Consider the following 14,871-nt stretch of genomic DNA (forward strand, 5'->3'; position numbering starts at 1 on the left):
TATTTAGAGCAAAATGTTAAGATAATGTTGCATTTTTAACCCAATGTCATCTTCTTAAAAGAATGGCATGAAAACAAGCTATTTTATTAGTTGAAAACAGCGTTGGTTGGCACAATATTTATTCGCTTTTGAATATCTCTGGTGGGACAATCAGTTATCCTAAATAAACACACACACACATATGCAATTCACAAATTATTTAGTTTTATTACTACTTCACCACATGCAAATTCTTGTGTGTGTGTGTGTCTGTGTTTTATGTGTATGTCTGTATGTAGACCTATGTAGAAGTAAACAAAAAATAAATGAAGAAATACATTTTAATTTCTCTATAGCTTTTGATCTGTAGAGTGGGGTGGTTTTTTGAGGGAAAAAAATACATAAATAAAGTTGTCCTTACCTTTACATGTTTTGAGAGGGTCACAAGGGCAAAAGTTTGTTACATTTACGTGATAGCTTTTAGTTAAGAACGAGAAAGTAGCCATGTGCCGATCAAACCAACCAGCCCAGGTCAGAACAGATTTTGACTGATTAGTGTATAATATAAATGGTTGTAACTGATTTGGCCATTTATCTGACCAATGCTGCGCATTTTGTAGCGTGCTTGTAAAAATGGAGAAAGAGATGTTCTCCGTGCAGTTGCTGGATACATACACTACAACCAAGTGAATCCATTATAGCCTTTACGGACATGAATTAAACCGAGGAAGGCTTATAGAATCGCTTGCTCGGCAACTAATGTCTCCATATCATCACATTGATGGCCTGCTGTTCAACCCGGTGAACGGTTCATTCAGCGGCGGGGTGGGGGGATCATGTTCTACCAAAACACGAAGGATGGGGCAAGAGGAGACCCGTATTCCAATAAACACGCACGGCTGCCGCGGCTCCCCTCCCCAGCAGAATCGCTATGACAGAAATGTAGGTTACACGACCAACATGCACAAATGTGTAGAAAAACAAAAACAGTCCTGAGCGCTGCAGCAGCGTTGCACAATGCGCCACTCTCGCACTACGCGCTATAGTAGTTCTGTCTAGTGATGAGACCATTAGAATATTTAATATTTTAATATATCTCTATTTTCAATAAATAATTCAATTAAAATCAAATTATTAATTTGTCTATTTATGAATGCATATGGTTTTACAAAGCATGCACCGTAATCTATCTGGCTATTTTAATACCGCGTGCGTCCACATTTCCAGGTGTGGTGGCTACATTAAACAGACGGGTGGGGTAGAACGTGCATTTGAAGCCAAACAGCTTTGCAAATATAGATCCGCTGAAGCCAAGGGGGCTCCCATCATCAACACGTTGATGGGCAGGTTAAGAAACTACAATCATCAAGGTCTATGCTGCAGCATATATATATATATGAAAGACAGGTCATTGACGAATTTGATTCAAGGGTACAACATAATTTCTAACTCACATTTACATTGTAGATCCAGCATGGCCTGGTACCATTCGTTTTGGACCTCCTCAGTGTCCGCGGCTATGGCAAAGCTCTCCCCGCGGGTATACAGCACTATCATATGCTTGTTCTTTGAATCTGCCCGTTTGTTGATGTTGAAGCAAGAGTCTAGGTTCACTGCTTTCTTTGGGACTGGTGACTTGCTACGGAATTTCTTTTCGTTTTCATAATATTCGAGTCTGGCCGGGCCCTGCTCCGATGCAGCCCGGAGAACGAAAAAGCGCCGGTGCATAGATTTCTGTTTGCGGAGATAACCGCTTTTCCGCACGTCCTCGTAGCTCTGCTGCTCCATCGCCGCCTGGTTCTCCATTGCAGGGCGAGTTGCTTGGTTTTTTTTTTTTATCCACCAATGCCTGCCTAAAATCTGTAGTATGTTTTACATTCGTTCATGATAGCAGCAGCTCTCTTCTCTCTCTCATCATGCAATCACGCGCCCTCGAGGAGAGCCCAAATAATCGCTTGAGATTGTTTTCCTCCTGGTCCAGCTTGTATGGTTGTGTGCTCCCAGGCTCCACTGACAGGCGTGCACATGCGGCATGCGACGTCTGCACTAGCATGCAGTTCTGCTGTGTATCATTGCAAGCTTACCAAAATTGTTTACTGTACAGCTCTACCCGCACACTCGGATGCCCCCCTCTGCCTGCACGTCTGAGACTGGTAAACCCGTCAATGCCAGTTCATGTACACGGTGTACACAGTGCGGAACCGAGAATGCATTGATTTCAGTGTTGTCTGTATATGGATTCGTTGAAAAATATAGTTGAACATCATCTAGGTTTAATTAACACATTTCTTGTTCCAGATTTTCTATTCCACATTAAGGGTTTCTTTTAATTGCCAGCTTAGATATGGCAATTTAGAGGGAACGCATATCGGAATTATTTTTAGAATTATTTTTTACCAGGAAAATATACACATGACTCTGCTTTTCACGTAGTATTGCATTTTTTTAATTATTAAATGCGGAATCCCCCTCTCTACGGTCATTGGCAAGTCTCTTGCGCTAGTGCATTATTCTTGGTGAGCCGTTTGCGACACCTGTTGGTTGGCTTTTGCAATTTTTTGTTTCAGTGCAATAAGGCGAAACTCGTTTGACAGTTTTCGCCTGTATCAAGAAATGAGATTAATATTAATGCTGATTGATGCTGATGCAAAATTCCTTTATGCAATTTGCTGAAATGCATACAAATAATCTATCTACAACAGGAACATGAAACAGCCACTTTATATTTCGGCCAAAAACGATCAATATGTAAAACAGAATATAGACCAGCAAAGTTCCCCACTTTCCAAGTCAGTATTCGAAGATTTTTCCTGTTGTGCTCCTGCTGAAATTACAACAAATGTGCTTGTTTTAACTGTGTATTAGAACTTAAACCGCAATAAAATAATGAGATCTCAAGGTGTTAATGCGTCAGCGTTTAAGAAAACAAAATTAGCCTGATATGTAATGCCACAGAAGTTCAAGTGCAGGAAACATACCATGAGATTCCTTTGAAGATTGCGAAAAATCAACAGAATAAAACTTTTAATTGTTACATTATTTTTTAATACGTAATTGTGTCATTTTACATAGTGCTGTTAAAGCTAGGGTAGGCAATTTTTTTATAAACACTTTTTGTTATAGGCTACTGGTTGAAACTCTCTAAACATCCTGATAGCAATAAATAGTAGAAGTTGTCTAAATATATATTTTTGAAAAATTACATATATCTTCTGTGGAAGTCTCAGGACCAAAAAATACTCGTCCAATCATTGCATTCGGTCCTACCTGTCAACATAATATGTAGTATTTCCATACCTCCGTGCACCCCGCACCCTGCTATCACATGTCATCAGCGCATTCTACAAGGCTGGCAGAGTTGTAGACAGACAGTCACCGGGCGCAGTAAAAAAAAACAGCAGCCACCTTTTACACTTCCTCCTGAACCAAAACAACAAGCTTATGCTGCATTCACGCCATGTCTTAACCATAATTAAGAGATGGAAACCCCTGTAATGTTCTACCCAGAGCTGTTCACATCCTCCAGATTTATGAGTTTCTATGTCAACACTATCAGTGCAGAAAAGAATCTGCAGCAGTCAGGTGGTACAAGTACGAACTCTGTAAGTTGTTTACATTCATTATTACAGTAATGTTATGTGCTTTGAGACATGATGTAATTTAATGCCGTCTCTCGTGACGCTTTGCAGATTCTGCTCTGGCTGTGCGCGTTCATGTGTTTTGGAGGAGGCGTGGCTTTGGAGAGCGCTCTGAAGGGAGGGTGGGATCTTATGCATTCAAAGCTAGCTTGCTATTGCTAGCATCTCCGAAATTGCCTACCCTACTTTTAAAGAACATAATAATGGTGCTGTAACCTTCATCTTAAAATGTATCACCCCATCTTTAATCACAAGCTAAGCAAGTTCGGCATGCGTTTTCAAGTCTGCGTTTTCTTTGTTGGTCCAGACTCTTTTTGGTCTCTTTATTTTCCTCTGTCCTCTATTACTTTTAGGATGCTCGGCTGTGTACACCCTTGTTGACAGATGTGATAAACCTCCAAACCCACAGAAAATGGTGCTCTCAGCTTCCGGTTTCCCATATATGGGCTTGTACACTGTGAACGTGCAAAAGGCAGAACATGCCTAAAAAGCCTTATGAGTGACTGAACAAAGAATCTGACAGCGATCACTTTTCATTTTAAAGTTTCTGAGACTATCACGGAGATCGAGTTGATATCTCAGTTGTTTCCCTAATATCTTTAATGCAACAGGATCATGTTTTTCTTTTTTCTGCATGCTTAGCCTACTATTTTTCTGAGGCCCCCTAGTGGACCCTCGGGTGTTGATGATGATTATGATAATGTCCAAAAAATAATTTAGAAAAAAATACAAATTACTTTATTTACAAATAGCTATCAATATATAATCAACTAAATTCATTTTTTTGCGCACAACTTAAATATCTTTCAGTAAAAATTAATAACATATTTTTTTTTAAATAAATTGAATTCCCGGATTTCTGACCTTGTGAACATGACAAATTTGTTTGGTTAATATCAATATTTCACACATGTAAATTAAAGAAATGTAAACCCTCCTTTATTTATACATGACTTGTAAAAATGTTTAAAATACCCTACATTCATTATTTCAAATACTTTAAAAACATTGAAAGACAGGAAACACTTCTATGTCAGAATATTTACTATTTTAGTATTATCCTGATTTTCTTTTTTCACGTTAGTGAGTGTGCCTTGCTCCCTGTTTTAAAATATAAACGTGCAAAAAAAACAAAAAAAAAACAATGCGGACAACTGTGTGTTATTCCGGAGTGTTGTTCAATTAATTTATATTGGATATTTTACCACTGTTAACGACAGTGAATGATATGTTTTTAATGCATTCTGTTAGTTTGTTTTTCGAAGCGTTAAAATGGGCTCGACTAAAAATAAGTAATCAGAAATAAGTGTTCAGTTTTTATATGCAAGCAACGAAGGGAATGATTTAGGTTGGCCAGCTACTAAACGTTCGCCACTTCAGGGTTATCCGGTGAGCGATGCGCTTCGTCTCCTCTTAGGATATTAGACTATTGTGGAAAAGTTATTTTAAACGAAAAACGAAATGGAGGTAAACGGTGGACCTGCAAACCCCGCAGTGATTGCTGAGGTATCGTTCTCGTTTCAAGATGAACTGACTGCGACCCTTCAAAACGCGCTCGGTGTTGCAGTAGAGATCGCCGTTGCGGAGATCACCAGACTGCTTGACAGAGCGCTCAGAGACGTGCATGGCAAGATTCAAGAGGCTTTGCGGGACAACAGTGCGCTCAAGTTTAGGCTGCAAACAGCTGAAACGCAACTTTCTACTGTGTGTGGTCGCCTGGATCAACAGCCACAGAGACTCGAAGATTTTCCCATCGGTAGTAGCAATCAGTTGGTGACAAACCCTCCCATCAGCTGCAGCAGGGTTCAGCGTGGGGGTCGGCAGTTAAATAACGTCGGACAACAAACCGAGCCCACTGTGAACTCGGAACATGACTATGAGGTATGTGGATCCAAGGAAACTAATATATTCCAGCGAGGATCAATCTGTGGGAACCCAAATGGAGGCGCGTGCGCTCAGACTTTAAACTCGGATTCATTTGAGGAATCAACCCACTATAGATTAGATGAGACAAATGGTAAGCTATTTGATGTTTAAAGTCGAAATTAAATCAATTAAAATGCCCGACTGTCAATGATAGCGCAATAACAACACGCCTTTCTAACTATTGGCCCAGTCTGACTTCATGTTTACTCTATCCTTGTTCATTTAACCCCATGTGGGTTGTTATTAGCCATAACCGTGTGTCTGTCTGTCTCTGTAGTCGTACCCGTATACCCTTATGATAGTGCTCAAGTTACACTTGCTTACACACTGTAAAAATTGTAATCCTTACAGAAAAGACTGTAAAAATGCCATAGTAAAACCTGTTATTTGGTTAACTAAGTTACCTTACCATATACTTAGCATAACTTTAAATGGTTTAAATAACATTATATGTCATTTTACTGTGTGACATCACCTATAATTATATTTTAATTATTTTTGTTTCTTATTTTTGTTATCCGTAATGTACAGTAGGGTGTTTTTAGAGGTATTTTCTGTTAATTAGTTAATGTTTATTGCATTATTTTAGTTTACCTTGAACAAATATTGGCCATGTTTTATGGACTCTGATCTGATCCATTAGGTGGCTTTCTATTGTACCACATGTATTATCGTGGTTGTAAGCAGTACATGTTTAAGGGTTAGTTAAGTTCTCCCAAAAATTAAATTTCTGTCATTAATTACACACCCTCATGTCTTTCCAACTCGTAAGACCTTTGTTCATGCACACAAAAAGTATTCTTGTCGCTTCATAACATCAAGGTTGAACCACTGGAGTATTTTAATGATGTTTTTACTACCTTTCTGTGCCTTGAAAGTTGCAACGATGTTGCTGCCTATGGGTGATTCAGAAAGCTCATCAAAAATATATTATTTATAATATTTGATGAAAATAATTTCATCAAAAATATCTTAATTTGTGTTCTGATGATTAATGAAGATTGTACAGGTTTGGAACGACATGAGGGTGAATAATTAATGACAGAAATTTCATTTTTGGGTGAACCAACCCTTTAAGGTAAAAAGCAAATTTTGATAGTTAATTGGTTTATTAACATTATATTGCTTAATGAAATATACAGTTATACAGGCACCAATATGTCGTCCCATAATACCGTAATAACAGTATTTCTTTACAGTGAATTTCTGGCAACCACAGCTGACAGTTTTACTGTGTATATGTGTATATCTATAGAGTGGTGCAGGTATAACGTCAGAATAAACGTTACACATAAACCGAAAAACCCCATTATAAAACCCCATAGGAAAATCTTGAAGGAACCAGCGGCGAATTACTCTTCTGGGTTCTGACGTCATACCTGCACTACTCTATTATTGCCACTGTGCATGGTTTGGACAGGATTGATGAAATTTGAGTCACTCTCTTCTCAGACATCAAGAATGATCAACACAATATGACCAAAACTGACCAGACATGTGCTGGGACAGTTACAAATGAGGGATCATCCCTTGATGTGGCTGTAAAGGTGAAGAAAGAAGAGAGTTATGATGACGCAATCCCAGTGTCCCTCTCTGTAGTGGAGGAACCCAACTCAGACAGCCTTTCTCTGGCTCAATCTCGACTATTGGAAGACTGGAGACCTGAGCCATTGCACTCAGAGAGCTGCCAATCAAACATGCACTGCCAGTCCACCAACCAACCCCTAGGTTAGTACTACTGTATATGAGTAATATGCCTTGATAATAGGTTTATATTAATTTGCACTAAGTACAATTATAAACTTAAGCACAGGTATATGCCATATTACAAGATTTTTTACATGTAGTTTTCCCTTTTCTCTGCCTCTAGACCTAGATTTCCTGTCGTCCTCAAGCTCAGGTCAACAAACCCACTTCCCAAAGGTCCACAACAACCATTATAAGAGTCCCGGGCACCATGCGTTTCCCCCCGACCGGAGCCCTTATCATTGTAGCCTATGCGGACGAGACTTCAACCGTAAGCACCATCTCAAGATCCATCAGAGGATTCATACAGGAGAGAGGCCATACACTTGCTCTATCTGTAGCGCACGCTTTCGTCACGCATTGACACTGAAGCGACACTTCCGCCTTCATACGGGAGAGAAACCTTATGTTTGCGGTCAGTGTGGAAAAAAGTTTCGAAATGATGGTGGATTGAAGGTTCATCAGTGTTCATGACAACAGTTGTATAAATGCACTATTTATGGTAGTCTTGTGTTGGAGGAAAAATCCAATATAGGGTCACTCCAAAAGCCAAAAGGTTATTAAAGGGATAGTTCTCCTAAAAATGAAAATTCTGTCAACATTTGGTCAACCATGTTCGGGTGACTTTGGTTAATTTTCAAAACTAGAGATGCACCGATTTTGTCGGCCGGTTTTTGATCAAATACTTGCTAAAACAAAATAAAATCTGTACAAAATACAGCAGGGCTTGACAATAAGGACTGCCTGGGGCCAGCGTGAACAACGCTTGGGACAATTGACGAAACTGTCACTATCCCGATCAGGCCAGTGCTGCATCTTCACAAAAGTTTATCCTTTGCACGTGTTTGTAAACCTTGCGAATTTAAACATTCAAGCGCAAGAAGATGCGAAGGAGACCTCAATTCTGCTCACTGTGTGAAAAGTTTTGTATGCGCACACATCCAAAGCGCACGCCTGGAAACTGTTTTAGGCAGCGTGCAAACTGTTTTGAGTTCTCTTTCACTTCTAATTCACACAAAATTTTTATCAAAATGCCTGTCTCAGTGAGTATCCTTGTGAACATATTCAGTTATGTCTTATTTGAACGTAAAGAGAGAAATAAAAATTGTGTGCCAGTATATTGAATCCGTGCATCTCTTAAAGTGACAGAAGCCTAATATTCCTGCTGTTTTAATGTTAATCAAACAACAAAAGACAAAAAGTTGCTCACTTCTCTTGACTAAATAACTTTTGTAACTTTAATAAGGATTAATGTATATTTCACTCATACAATGAAAAATATATTTTACGTTTGATTACTTGATTTCTGTACCTGAAAACTAATGTTGGACCTACCTAAAAAGCACAGTTTATTTCATATGCATCTTTGTTCTATTGTATTTATGTATTTATGTTGGCTTGTTGAATGTTAAATGGATCCAATCCATGTTCAATAGAAATTATTTTATGATGAAGCAATAAACTAACTAGTATACCTTGATGTATGCATTTTTGAACTTTGCTTATTTAAAACATGATCAAAACACTAATCAATTTTAATGATAAAAGTTCAAATAAAAGAGCATATGACATATAAGTGTCTAGTTAATAGTGAATAGTTGTTTGTTAAAATCTGTATCGGACAAAAAAAAAAAAAATCCCTATTCAAAATACAAATTAAGATATTTTTAATGAAACCTGTTTCTGTCCCTTCATTGAACTTCCAGGTAACCAAAACTTAGAAGATCCAAAAAGGTCATAAAGGTGTCAAATAAAATCCAAATGAATCAAGCAGTTTAATCCAAGTCTTGTGAAGAGATATGATCGCTTTATATGATGAACAGATTTAATTTGGTGGATGACATGAGAGTGAGTAAATGACAGAATTTTTATTTTTAGGTGAATTATCCCTAAGATAATATTCCTGCATTCATCCCTGAATGGAATGTCCCTGCTTTGAATGAAAAGCATCTATCAAATGAATATCCATTATACCTTAATGCCTTTCAAAAATTTCTTTCTTTCCCTAAGATTTAAAGTGCCTGACAATAGGATCCAGAATCAGTACTCTGTTGTGCAAGTCTTTAATATGACCAGTTAGATCGACTCTCCACTCCAGAAATATTGGCTTCAGTCTTTTTACTAGATTCTGTCAAAAGACATCCATTTTGTCTGATACCTCAAACCAGTTAAAATCTGATGCATAAAATCAGTTAACAAAACTATTTTGTCTGGTGCCCAAAATTATATTAACTAAAAGTCTTGTCTGAGAGGTTGACAGAGGCATGAAATAGCAGAAAGCATGAGATGAAGTGATGATAAAAAATTAACAAGGTTTATTGAATAATCTAACTTGCGTATGTTTCAATGCTCAGACTTCCTCTGAACTTCAATATTTGTCTGGACTTTCTTTCAGTACTTTGTCTGACCACCACAAATTATACCAAACCAAATGCAATGGGAAAAATACTGCTTCACAACATGATGTTAAAAACCTCTTTGAGGTTATCTTTCAACTCTAACTTGTAAAGACAAATATCCCTTGAAAACCCAAAATCATAAGATTAAATAATAAAAAAAACCAGTAAAATAATAAATAATATAAAAATGATCAAATAGTTAAAGGATTAGTTCACATTAAAATGAAAATTACCCCATGATTTACTCACCCTCAAGCCATCCTAGGTGAATATGACTTTCTTCTTTCATACAAATACAATCGAAGTTATATTAATAATCACCATGATGCTCCTAAGCTTTATAATGGCAGTGCATGGAAACCACCTGTTTGAAATTCAAAAAAGTGCATCCATCCATCATAAACGTATTCCACACGGCTCCGGGGGGTTAATAAAGGCCTTCTGAAGTGAAGCGATGCATTTGTATAAGAAAAATATCCATATTTAAAACGTTATAAAGTAAAATAACTAGCTTCCACCAGACCACCTTCCGTATTCAACTTAGGAAGAAAGTGTAAAACTCTAGCAGTTCAAGACGCTTATGCTACGTCCTATGCCAACTTATGAATCAAGCATAACTGACGCGACGTCAGTTAATCTTTCTTCTTAAGTTGAATACGAAAGGCAGTCTAGCAGAAACTAGATATTTTGCTTTATAACGTGTTAAATATGGATATTTTTCTTACACAAATGCATCGCTTCGCTTCAGAAGGCCTTTATTAACCCCCTGGAGCAGTGTGGAGTATACATTTATGATGAATGGATGCACTTTCTTGTGCTTCATACTCGTTGGTCCCATTCACTGCCATTAAAAAGCTTAGAAGCATCATGGTGATTATTAATATAACCAAATTGTATTCGTCTGAAAGAAGAAAGTCATATACACCTAGGATGGCGTACACCTAGAATTTTCATTTTAAAGTGAACTAATCCTTTAAAATGTGCATAATAAATGATTATTTGATTAAATTGAATAATTAAATAAATGATTATGATTGATTGTAAATGAATAAATTATAAAACAACACAGGTGTATAGTCACTCTTTTAAAGCTACACACACAGGTTGCCATTAAGAATCTTAAATACTTAAAATGAAATCATGTATGTATCTTTCTATATTGTACCCTGAACTGTCATTTTAAATGACAATATATCGGACATTTTTAGGTATAAAAGAATTAGAGTGGCACAATGTCCTAGTAAGAGATAATGTACAGACAGTTTCACTAATAACAATATTTTACACAGATGCAAGTATTCTAGCGTCAACAAGTGCTACTTAAATTAACGTTGCATTGTATAGGATGTGCCATTTAATAATCAATTCCATACTTGAGTTGTTATGTCTGCTAACCAAAATCCAGGTCAGATGTAAGACAAAGCATAGTTTCAACGTACAGGGGAATATGGGATCAATGCTATATTATATTTCTTTTGTAGCCTGAATCAGTTTTTGAAAGTAATTCAGTTATTGTCCACTTCTGTATAACAACTGAAAATTCTTGGATTTGCATTTTAGAAGAGTTTCCAACCCTGGGATGAATCTCTGTTCAGGATTGTGGTGATAAAAATCTCTGTCTTTCTGCTCTCTGCTTTGTGCAAGTTAGTGACCAGTAGTTTGCTGCATCCTTGCTACAGTTATCTTGTAAGCAGATGAAACAGAAACTATAAAAGCATGATGCGCATGTTACAAACTTGCATCCTTTTTCATGCTTAATCAGATTGTGACACTTGGGACAGGCTCTGAACATTGGACAACCATGCACTTTACTCTTTGGATCTGATACCACTTCACATATTAGCAGTGTAGAGATGAGGGGGCACAGCTTGTTGGTGCAGCCAGCAGAAGTGCAGGGGTAGAGGCAGGAGCCACACAGGAGCTGAGTGGTCGGGCATCGAGTACAGTGAAGCAGTTCACTAGTAGTACACCCGTTTATACATGCAGGTTTCAGTGCAGAGGAACAAACCAGGGCACTTTGGAGAAATGTAAGACATGGGTGCTAATTAATAAACATTTGCAACTTCTTGACTCTTATGGGTTTAGTTCAGACTGTAGTTGATGACAATTAAATGAAGTTAATATGCAGTGCTCACTGTGTTTGTGGGATCTGAGTTTTTTCCATCTTTTTGAGATGCAGAAGTGTTGACGGTTTGGTTATCCACTAGTGATAGTGTTTGAGAGGGAGGAGAACGTGCCTTCACAGACCGGACAGAAGATACAATGAATCATTTGATCATTTTAATCCAGTGACTTAACCAATAGCACTGCCAGCACATGAGGCTTTACTGTCTTTATGCTCAACTGCGATTTTTAAACTGCTTTTAGGGATATTTTTATTCGATTGGTATGATGCAATATTATAGTTATAAGCTCACAACAGAATGTGTTTAACATAAAACGTGTTCTCACCTTTAAAATATTTCCCTCCTGGCCAAGATCATCAGTCAGATTGCACACCTGTGAATTACCTACAGAACAGTGATTGGTCAATTTTGGGGCTTTACAACATCTGAAATGTGCAATTTTACGATTGACTGAAGCATTGGTTAGGCATGTTGCGTCGTACTTTACTCAGGACAAAGTGAAAGTGAAAGTCATTTTTTTTGATGATCATGGATATATTTATAAACGAACTTGTTTATAATCAGTTGTACATTTTGAATGGTAAATTAATAAACAAAACAATTACCAGCTCCCATTGTTGTCTTTCTTCTTGCAGCCCTCTGTATAACTGTTTGTCTCACACTTCTCAGCTCTTCCTTATTTGTGTTCATACTAGCATTTTTCAAGGTTTTCCTGGTTCTTCTAGTACGTTTCATATGATCTGTTTGCGTAAGATTAAGTGAGAAAAAATTCTCACTGTAAATATCTGTGCTGTGTTGTCGATCCGTTGTTCTGTGTAGAAATGAAAGTGTTTTGTTTATAGCATTTGTTTTCAGGAACAGCCCACAGCTGAGTTCTGGAAAGTCCTGAGGGGAATTCCAGAAAGGTTATGTCACATACCTGGGTATGTTTAAGAGTGATTAAGCAGATAACCTTAACTTTCAGTTCTAAAAACTGAGGTATAATTTCAGGGTATGTAAGTAGCCATAGTATCTTACTCTCCAGAGCAGGTTATGTTCCAGGGTTAGTTTGCTTAAGAGGTATTCAGATGCGTTGTTATATAATTAATATAGTTATATTAATGTAACTAATTTTGTTATATAGTTATATATACCATATTACAGTTACAGTTATATATACCATATTATATTATACTTTTATATATATATATATATATTATAAAGCGGTAATGTTTAAATGTTTATCCAATTCTAATAATATATGTATTTATTTTATTATCATCTCACACATGGATCTACTTTTTTTTTTACTTTTTATAACAGGACGTTTTCTATGCTATAATTTCTATAATAAAATACATATGTGATCTTAATAAATAATTAGCATTAAACAAACAATATAATTCTTATTCTCAGTGAATAAACAATACGTATTAAATGGAAAGATTGAAAAAAATGATTGTACAACCACACAATAGGTGGCGATGTGCACTAAGTAGGTTATGTAAATCGCCATTAAACAAAAGAAGAAGGAAGTAGAATTAGCGTCTGTTTCCATGGTGAATCATCGATTCGTCGCTCTTGTGTGTTAACCGGAAACATACTCTGGGTTGGCTGAACTTACTCCCGGACGCGTTTTTGGAACCAGCATACCTCGAGTAAGCAAGGTTTAGGTTAATAAACCGAGAGTTCAAGGTGTATGTGACGGTAAGTTAACCTTGCTTTCTGGAAAACTCCCCTGAAGTTACTATGAAGGTTTATGACATTATAACCATATCTTTGGTGCTTTGAAATCTTTTGTCTATTTGTAAATTAAAAGAGGGATTCCTTTATGTAAATCTGTATTTGGTTTGTGAGATTCATAAAAAGACAATTATCGTTACTGTTTCTTTTTACATGCTGACCAGATTTAAATCGGATAACATGTAAATTACTTAAACTACGAGTTATTAATGTGTAGTTCTTAATAATGAACAGATGCTTTTAGCTGGTCAGTATATCACTATAATGTAAATACTTTATGTACATTAAAAGTTTACAAAGTAAACAAAAAGTAAAACACTTTTTATGCTATTTAAAAAAAAAAAAAAAAATTAGACGAGGTTTAAAATATAAATAGTGAGTTTTGTTACTGTAGTTGTTTAGCTCTTTTGTTTATATAAAGCTTAAAACATTAAAACAGAGAGGTAACCTGCCAAACAGGTTTTCTTTGCACAGGGCATATCTGTACTGAAAAGTCAAACATTTGTTTCTGTATGAAAAATTTTTACTCACACAACTAAACACTTGAAAACAAGTGGTACATTTTTTTTTTTTTTAATATTTAAAGCTACCAGCTCGAAGCCACTAGACATTAATTTCCAAAAACATAAAAAAATACAAAACAATAAAAAGCTAATGTAACAAATCATTAACAAGCTTGTTTGTTTGTGCATCATTAACAATAGCCATTATTTTGTAGGCACCAAAAGCTAAATATTTAGCCTGCCACCATGCACACAGTGTGGGGAACACATATGTAATAAAATTCATCCTCTTATGCACCAGTTCATCGAGCTTCACCCACCCCTGTAAACACACTGATATATGTGTGGAAGAGACTACAAATCTGTTTCTAATCCCCTGTCGTGAGCTGAAACCCATTATGTCTGATGGTCCTTGTGGGGAAGTAAATATTGACCTCTTCTAAATCATGAATAAGACATTCTCTCTCTCTCTCTCTCTGTGTGTGTGTGTGTGTCAGCATCATTGCAAGTGTACACGCCTAGGTGTGTGCAAACAAGCATGCATATTGTATGCTTGTGTTTCTGTCTGTCAGTTTCTGCCTTTTTAGACTTCACACCATAAATCAAGACAAAGGCTTGCATTTTCCCTAAGGTCTGAACCCAAACTGTCTAATGTGTTTAGCATGTCTTTGATCTCCATATTGTCCTGCCAGCGAGCCTCACTATAGGCAGTCACAAGAAGGCCTCTGATGATGAGATTCCATATGATGTGGCATTAACTGTTTGCAAAGGCAGCTGTCACTCAGTACTTCTGCACATCAATTTGGTCTCTGTGAAGATAAGAAGACACTGT

General features: G+C 36.9%; 3 protein-coding genes across 7 annotated transcripts in view; 1 reads left to right on the forward strand and 2 right to left on the reverse strand.

Annotated features, from left to right (window-relative positions):
• The window catches only part of si:ch211-284e13.4 (insulin receptor substrate 1-B), a 28,210-nt gene extending 23,533 nt beyond the window's left edge, over window positions 1-4,677 (reverse strand). For all 3 annotated transcript variants that reach the window (XM_051893163.1, XM_051893164.1, XM_051893165.1), the window contains exon 1: window positions 1,434-4,677. In XM_051893163.1, coding sequence (XP_051749123.1) covers window positions 1,434-1,785 — 352 coding nt within the window. In that variant the 5' untranslated portion in view covers window positions 1,786-4,677. The remainder of the gene's footprint in view (window positions 1-1,433) is intronic.
• Window positions 4,678-4,948: 271 nt separating this feature from the next.
• Window positions 4,949-8,769, forward strand: si:ch211-284e13.5 (uncharacterized protein LOC793850 homolog). Its single transcript, XM_051893178.1, has 3 exons — window positions 4,949-5,634; window positions 6,996-7,271; window positions 7,414-8,769. Exons 1-3 carry the CDS (start codon window positions 5,079-5,081, stop codon window positions 7,761-7,763), a joined length of 1,182 nt encoding a protein of 393 aa, XP_051749138.1. The 5' UTR covers window positions 4,949-5,078; the 3' UTR covers window positions 7,764-8,769.
• An 812-nt stretch (window positions 8,770-9,581) lies between these two features.
• The window catches only part of gucy2d (guanylate cyclase 2D, retinal), a 34,559-nt gene continuing 29,269 nt past the window's right edge, over window positions 9,582-14,871 (reverse strand). For all 3 annotated transcript variants that reach the window (XM_051893166.1, XM_051893168.1, XM_051893167.1), the window contains 3 exons: window positions 12,420-14,848; window positions 12,140-12,198; window positions 9,582-11,925 (listed from right to left, as the gene is read on the reverse strand). The gene's annotated coding sequence lies outside the window, so the exon portion shown is untranslated. The remainder of the gene's footprint in view (window positions 11,926-12,139; window positions 12,199-12,419; window positions 14,849-14,871) is intronic.

This window comes from Ctenopharyngodon idella, chromosome 5 (genome assembly GCF_019924925.1).
Source record: "Ctenopharyngodon idella isolate HZGC_01 chromosome 5, HZGC01, whole genome shotgun sequence".
Taxonomy (NCBI): Eukaryota; Metazoa; Chordata; class Actinopteri; order Cypriniformes; family Xenocyprididae; genus Ctenopharyngodon; species Ctenopharyngodon idella.